Source organism: Trichechus manatus, unplaced genomic scaffold (assembly GCF_000243295.1).
Source record: "Trichechus manatus latirostris isolate Lorelei unplaced genomic scaffold, TriManLat1.0 scaffold00024, whole genome shotgun sequence".
Lineage (NCBI taxonomy): Eukaryota > Metazoa > Chordata > Mammalia > Sirenia > Trichechidae > Trichechus > Trichechus manatus.
In genome coordinates this window covers 19,967,919-19,976,453 of record NW_004443960.1, presented here as the reverse complement: position 1 = coordinate 19,976,453, position 8,535 = coordinate 19,967,919, and the positions used below count along the sequence as shown (strand labels likewise).

Below are 8,535 nucleotides of genomic sequence, written 5' to 3'. Positions count from 1 at the left end.
TAATGCAATGGCAATCCGCTCTGGTGCCAAAGGCTCATACCATTACAAGGAAGCTGTGAACACTACTTTCTTAGGAGGTGAGGCCAGCCCCACTTGAACTCTTGGATCCCTCTGGTCCACCATGATTCATAAATACTTACTTTTTTTCCCCTCAAATGAATCATTATACATTAAAAACAGAACAACAGAGTCACAAACGGCCACATGCTTTTCAGTATAAAGCATTCTCCTTCACTAGGTTGCTATCACAGTGCAGACCTGACTGCCTGAATATGCTCAGGAGATTTAGTCAATATCGTCTGTATTTGGTTATGGAAAAGGCTCTCCTTTTTTTTTTTTTTAAATCCAAAGTGCATAGTGAGAACAAATCAAAGCATTTTTCTTTCAACATCAGCTTCATCTAAGCGTCTTCGTATGAGAGGACTGCTCAGACACCTTGCCTTTATTCACCCCACCCTCCAAAAATAAAAAAATAAAATAACAAATAAAAAGAGAGTCAAGCATTTAGACATTCATCAGCCTGGTAAACAAACTTTGCCAGCAAATAGAAGTCCTACTATTGTAAAGAAAATTGATAAGACAAAAAGTACATATGATGACCCAACTACTGTGTTGTTGGGTAATTTATAAGGTTGACCTCCGACTTCATTGATGTAAAATCCTATTGGAAATATTAGGGCAGCCATACAGAAAAGGATCACTGTAAAACAAACCAAAACACAACATTAGTAACATGGTTTGGTGATTAAGAAAACAATGAAAATTTGGCACAAAGGAAGTTTATAAGAAAGGCTGTGGATTTATAACATGGTCAAATCTGTTAAAACATGGGTCACTTGTCAAAAGATTTACATATATTATAGGTCACATTATATCCCCAAAAGCCTAACAATTAAACATAGTAAAGGCTGAGTTAGTCTTTTATGTAAGTGTTAGAACGATTTCGAACACCAGCATTAAGAAAGGGCTTTAGCAACCATTCTCCGTACTCACTCATGTATACCATTCCTGACTATTTAAGAACAGTGCCTGTAGTCAGACAGGGGCTAAAGTTCTGGCTCCACTACTCACTAGCTGTGCAATCTTAGGTAGGCCTCTGGCTCCCTTCTGAAAATGGGGAAAATACTAGAAGGATAAACAAAACAATGTCAAGTCCCTGGCACAGTGCCAGGTCCACAGCAAGTGCTGAATAAATGTTTCCTATTACTATCATCGTAGTCATTATTTTGTAAATTTTCTCCTCTCAGTTAGAAGGAACTGGAGAAAAGGTACATATAAGTGCTATTTATCTTACTCTGATTTAAAGTCAGTTGGTGGAAAAAGACTCAGACCTCTGGGATGACCAGCAAATTGTCAGAGTAGTTATCTCTTACCATGGACAATGTTCCAAAAAAATTAAATCTCAGTTGGGTTTCTGAAAACAGAGGTTAAAGGGGGGAAAGGTGGGAAAACCCTTTTTTGAGTTTTGTATATATACACAATGAAATATATTATTTGCTAAAATGCTTCTAGAAAGATGTCAGAAAACCCTGGGTCAGGGGAGAAATAGTTCCACAATCTACTGTTTTAGCAAACAGTTTGCACCCTTGTTCTTAGTGAACAAAAATCACCTAGATAGGCTGGCTTTTCCAAGAAAATATTTTATGCTTTTTGAAAGCATATTGGTCAAATGTTCATAGTCTTTCAAATTTCTTTGGAGGTAGAAATATTTCTTCAGTGGAATGTGAAGTAAGACATAGATTACTATAGTCACTGCATACAGAAAGTTGAAACTTGCCATTATTACCTGAATGAGACAACTTTTCCAAGTTAAACCTATCCCCAGGAATATTGACAAAGCCCTGGATAAACATATCAACTGACATCTTTCTCTTGCGTTAATCAATCAACAAAATTTAATATGAGAGCCTTAAAAAACCCAATTAGGAATTCTTTTCTGGAAGGAATACCAGCAATGTATTAAAAAGTAACATATTTTTAAAAATAATACAGTAGCTTAAGAAAAACACTGGTACTCTTGTTTGCTTTGTACCATTTAGGTAGATTATTTCATATTGTATTATACAGGCACAGACTATTTCATTCTGGTCAAACCACCACACAAAATAGTACTTCATAAGTAAACTTGGATTCTTTCAGCCACCTACTACAGAACAAACAAAAACTTCAAGTATTAAGTTTCAGAACTTTTGGTCTTTTTGCTGTATAATCAACAACAAAAAACTCTATTAGTGCTATCAATGCCCACTTATTACTGTTCTCTGTCACCAACTTCTAATGCTTATTATGGCTCAATATGGTTTGATAAGTAAAACAAAACCACAATCTAAGTAGCTATACACAAACTAATAAAAAACAACGGGATAAGGTTATTGTTTTAAAACAGAATTGTTTTTTCTTAGTTGACTAATCTCAAGGAACACTAAAATAATTTAGAAATGCTTTGCAGATATGCAGATATTAAAGTTGTTCATTTTGCCAACTGATATGTCAACGTTATTCCTATCCCTTCCTATTTTCTATGTTAATGGAATAACTATATAGTGACTATTTTTAATGTAGAATTTAATATTTAATATGAGTTAAGTATTTTCCAATTTGGTTAGGAAAAGCTTAATCACATCTTAAGGAAGCAATGAACTCTTATTTAATCTAATCTTTGTTTTGAATCAAAAGAATTAGGTTCTCTATACTTCCTAGAGAGCAGATTTAATGTAGGTGGATGGGTTCTTTTCTTCTAAGCTATAGAGAACTGTGAAGTTGCTTTAGATCTTAAAATGCTAATAATGCTGATAATGTCTATCATCCTTTGAAGATTAAACTCTGAGCCCTAATAAATTTGTAAAGACACAACTTCATTCCCTTCATGGCACAGATTTCTTGGTGATGAGAGTCGGAAATCAGATGTATTGGTAGGTGAGGACGTAAATCAGGGTGGCAAAGGAAAGGACAAGGCTCAGACTTGAAGAGGGCATATCTTTGTTTCCTTGCCTCCAAAGGCAAGCCCTATCATGTGTGGCTCTCCTCTGAGAGATATTTTCCCACTGTGCTCACCCACCAGAAAATGTTACCCTCACATTCATGAGAAAACTAGTTTAACTGGAATAAAAAAATATATATAACGAAGTACATTTTGCAGGGCTGAATGGAAACAGTAGGGGGAGCCCAATCCCTCTCAGGACTGCCGCCCCAGGTGACCAGCTCTGGTAACAACAATGCATTCAAGGAAGCTGAGAAGAGTAAGGCAGCTCTATTATGCTACTTATATGAAATTAACTCCAAGATATATTGCTAAATTAAAACACCAAGGAACAGAATAGTGAAATATATTTATGGAACACACACACATATGCACTATACATATATGTTTCTATGCACAGAACACCTCTGGTAGCAAACCCCAGAAACTGGTAAACAACAGTTGCCTGAAGGAAAGGGTTATTTTTGGATGGGTGGGTGACAGGGACGCAAGTGAGACTTACTTTTCACTTGGTTACCCTCCTATAAGTTTTGAATTATGTGCCATATACATATATTACCCATTAAAAAAATTAAAATATATAAATTTTATAAAATATACAAATAAAAAACAAAGGAAAAACACATTGCATCTGGATGTAACTACACAAACTTAAACTAGGAGAATTTGAAGGGGAATGAAAAAAAAAAGAAGACAACTCTAGTTCTTTCCCTTTATTGGGTCATGTGAGCATCTTAATGCTTTCTTTGGCTCATACTACTTTGCTAAATCCTAATTTATAGTTTTGATATTCAGAGCATATGCATTCCCAAATTTCAACTAAATCCTTCTTAGCTGACTTTATTGTACTCCTTAAAGAATGAATTCTGTCTGCATAAAGTATCTGTGAGTAAGAGAGAGTCAGATTCTCTTCAAATTCATTGCCAATATCCTTTAATTTAGCAGCATTCTCTCTACGATTGCCTATTGCCTCTGGACAGTATTCTCTAGAAAAGAACTGTCTCGGAGGTTTGTTTGACAGGGGAAAGATCACTAACTTGTTTCATGCTGCTTAATAAGAATGGAGAAGATTTTTTAAGTCAAAGCAACTTGTTCTAAATTTCAAAATTAAGGGAGAGATAGAAACAAAAATATAAAACCAACCTAGAAACATATACATTAAAGAGAAAGAGTTTCAGGGAAAGATAGCAAGAAACAGAGACCCTAGGGCCTTTAAGGATAAACTGCGTTTTAACATTAATAAGGATACATGAGATTATCCTTTACCCTCAGGACACTAGTTCTAAATGAAAATACCAAGTGAAAGCAAGTTATGTTATAATATTCATTTTTAAAAACTTTAAGGAAAGCAGAGATGATTTAAGGCCCTGAACGCACTAAATCCCCTGGCATTTTGCATAGTTAACTGCTATCCTGTTTCTCCAGAGTAGGGTTTCTCAACAGTGGCGCTACTGCCGCTACTGGCACTACTGGGTCAGATAATTCTTTGTCGTGGAGGGCTGTTCTGTGCACTGTACGATAATCAAAAATGTCTCCAGACATTGCCAAATGTCCCCTGAGGAGGCAAAACTGCTTTAGAGAAAAAGAAGAAAGCAGAATTACAGAAATATCTTTTCTTGTGCATTTTGTTTCTTTTGTTTTATCTGGGATAAGCCTGTGATGTGTTTTGAAATTAAACCAATTTTGCCAAGTACAAGAGCATGTATAATGCATAAATACATCACACTCTTGGGCACAGTATAATAGAGTAAGAAATATTGGTAAACAATTATTAAATAACCAAGTGTGTTGATTTTCACTGTCACATAACAGATCAAAGTAGAAACTCAAAACCAATGACATTAAAAAGCAAATCATCATCTTCATCTAATTTATATTTTTGTTATCTTTTCTTCTAGAATTACCTTTATTGGATAGAAGACACCAATACCTAGAAGAAGAGGAAAAGACTCAGGCCCGTCGTAGCTCTGAGTCACAAACCTGGAACACTTATGTCACAATGCAAGCAAAGATAAAATTCAATAAAATAGCATTTCATACAAAGTGATTAAGGTTGTGGATGTCCTGGTCTCATAGTGAGAGTTCTGAAGAACTGGTGGGACAGCGTAGAGTCTATCTCAAGGGCAGACACAACTGGTGCTCTTTGACGATTATGGAGTCCTTATTATTGGCTGTTGATTATCTTCATAAAAATACCACCATGCGCGCCTTCTAAACAAATTTGGTAAGCACAGGTTACTTACTTCCAGTGAATGCTATCCATCGAGCATATTTTGTAGCTTCTCTTCGCCAGTGGGAAGCTACCAGCAAACCACATGTGACAGTCAATGAAATGATTCCCATGATGATAAAAAACAGTGTGGTGACCCACTCTGGGGGGAGCCGGGGAGGGATGCACATCCGGTCTCGTCCATGGATTGTTTGACACTGTCGCACAAGGCCCACAGTGAGTGCTCCTGGGGAGATGCAAAAGGTAGGAATACTTTAGTGGGTTTGGCATACCCAGGGAATATTCCCTACCACCATCCCTTTAGCCCTTCAATATTATTTCTCTCTGAATGGGTCATTCAAGCACCTAATTCCACTAAGTCCTACTTTCAGCATTCTGCTGTGGTTCACAATGTAGTAACACTTCACTTAACACACAAACGGAACTCTTTAAACAAACAACAAAACACTTCGCCTCCATGAACTGCCTCCTTTGCCGTGAAACCAGAAGAAATGGATGGTGCTCGGCTACCATTATTGAGTATTTTGATCAAAGATTCTATAGAAAAATTCTGATCAAAAGAGGGAGAAATGTAGTAAGGAATTCTAAAATTCCCATAGAGTCCAGACTTTCTGGAGCCTTGGAGGCTGGATGAACCCCAAAACTACTGTCCTGAGATAATCTTTAAACCTTAAACCAAAAATATCCCCTGAAATCTTAAAACCAAACAACGGTTTAGCTTAACTAGTAAAGAATATCTACCTTGAGCATTATGCTCTTTTAAGGTCTATCTATGTAGGATCAAACAGGCAACAGCAACCTTAGATAGGAAACTTAGGGGCAGTGAGTTTATGTTAATGGGAGAGGATCAATTCAGAAAAGGAGGTTGAGAATGGTTGCACAACTTGAAGAATGTAATCAGTATCACTGAATTGTATATGTAGAAATTGTTGAACTGGTGTATGTTCTGCTGTGTATATTCTCAACAACATTAGCAACAAAAATCAATTATTATTATTATTTAAAAAAAAAACAACACCTCACTAAGCCACAATAAAAGTTCATTTAGTCATTCATTAAACAAATACTTGGTTGGGTGCTTGTGTCAGGCATTGTTCTAGGCTCCTGGGAATAACACTGAACAAGCTGGATGAGGTTCCTACCCTCACTGAGCTTGCGTACTAGCAGAAAAAGTTCGAACTTTTCTATTCCCAAATCCACAAATCATTGTATACTACATTATTTGGGCCGTGGAGAAAACCATTTTTCAGGAAAGGCCACAATTGAAGACAAACCTGAAATATGTCTAATTACAATATATAAATAAAATTATATAATGAATTAAATACTAGAAGCAATATGTATATTGCCAAACCATTACTGGCATGTTTCACAGAAAAGCACAAAGGCACTAATGCTATTTTTTTTTTTTTAACTGTGCTTTAAATGAAAGTTTACAGCTCAAGTTAGTTTCTCATACAAAAATTTATACACACATTCTTATGCGACCCTAGTTGCTATCCCTATACTTGACAGCACACTCCTCCTTTCCAACCCGGATTTCTCATGTCCATTCAACCAGCTCCTATCCCTTTCTGCCTTTTCATCTCGCCTCTGGACAGGGGCTGCCCATTTAGTCTTGTGTATCTACTTGAACTAAAAAGCACACTCTTCACGAGTATCACTGTATGTCTTATAGTCCAGTCTAATCTTTGTCTGAAGACTTGGCTTTGGGAATAGCTTTAGTTCTGGGTTAACAGAGAGTCCAGAGGCCATGTCTTCTGGGGTTCCTCCAGTCTCAGTCATACCATTAAGTATGGTCTCTTTACTAAAATTTGAGTTCTGTAGCCTACTTTTCTCCTGCTTCGTCAGGGACTCTCTTGTGTTCCCTGTCAGGGCAGTCACTGGTGGCAGCCAGGCATCATCTAGTTCTTCTGGTCTCGGGCTGATGGAGTCTCTGGTTTATGTGGCCCTTTTTGTCTCTTGGGCTACTATTTTCCTTGTGTCTTCGGTGTTCTTCATTCTCCTTTGCTCCAGGTGGGTTGGGACCAACTGATGCATCTTAGATGGCCACTCGCTAGCTTTTAAGAACCCAGATGCCACTCACCAAAGTGGGATGCAGAATATTTTCTTAATAAACGTTGTTATGCCAACTGACCTAGATGTCCCCTGAAACCATGGTCCCCAGACCCCCAACCCTGCTACTCTGTCCCTTGAAGTGTTTGGTTGTGCTCAGGAAACCTCTTGGCTTTCAATTTAGTCCAGTTGTGCTGACTTCCCTGTATTGTGTGTTGTCCTTCCTTTCACCTAATTCTTGCCTACTATCTAGTCAGTGAATTCCCCTCTCTCCCTCCCCACCCTCGTAACCATCAAAGAATGTTTTCTTCTGTGTTTAAACTTTGAGTTCTTACAATAGTGGTCTCACACAATATTTGTTCTTTTGCAACTGACTGATTTCATTCAGCATAATGCCTTCCATAGTCATCTATGTTATGAGATGTTTCGCAGATTCATCATTCTTTATTGTTGCGTAGTACTCCATTGTGTGAATACACCATAATTTGTTTATCCATTCTTCCGCTGATGGGCATCTGGGTAGTTTCCATCTTTTTGCTATTGTGAACAGTGCTGCAGTGAACATGGGTGTGCATGTATCTATCTATTTGTGTGACGGCTCTTATTTCTTTAGAATATATTCCAAGGAGTAGGACTGCTGGATCATATGGTACTTCTATTTCTAGTTTTTTAAGGAAGCACCAAACTGATTTCCAAAGAGGTTATACCATTTTACATTCCCACCAGCAGTGTATGTAAGTGTTCCAGTCTCTCCACAACCTCTTCAACATTTATTATTTGGTGTTTTTTGGATTAATGCTAGCCTTGTTGGGGTGAGATGGCATCTCATTGTAGTTTTGATTTGCATTTCTCTAATGGCTAATGATTGTGAGCATTTCCTCATGTATCTGGTAGCTGTCTGAACGTCTTCTTTGGTGAAGTGTCTGTTCATATCCTTTGTCCATTTTTTAATTGGGTTATTTGTCTTTTTGTTGTTGAGGTTTTGCAGTATCTTGTAGATTTTAGAGATTAGACCCTGATTGGATATGTCATAACCAAAATTTTTTTCCCAGTCTGTAGGTTGTCTTTTGACTCTTTTGGTGAAGTCTTTTGATGAGCATAATTGTTTGATTTTTTTAGGAGCTCCCGGTTATCTAGTTTATCTTCTGCTGTTTGTGCATTGTTAGTAATGTTTTATATTCTGTTTATGCCATGTATTAGGGCTCCTAGCTTTGTCCCTATTTTTTCTTCCAAGATCTTTATTGTTTTTGATTTTATATTTAGGTCTTTG

General features: G+C 37.1%; 1 protein-coding gene across 1 annotated transcript in view; it reads right to left on the bottom strand.

Annotated features, from left to right (window-relative positions):
* Positions 1-319: 319 nt before the first annotated feature.
* Positions 320-8,535, bottom strand: part of MOSMO (modulator of smoothened) — a 70,607-nt gene continuing 62,391 nt past the window's right edge. Inside the window, exons 2-3 of the mRNA XM_004373320.2 lie at positions 5,224-5,436; positions 320-700 (exon numbers count right to left, since the gene is read on the bottom strand). Of these exons, the coding sequence (XP_004373377.1) occupies positions 516-700; positions 5,224-5,436 (398 nt within the window). The 3' untranslated portion in view covers positions 320-515. The remainder of the gene's footprint in view (positions 701-5,223; positions 5,437-8,535) is intronic.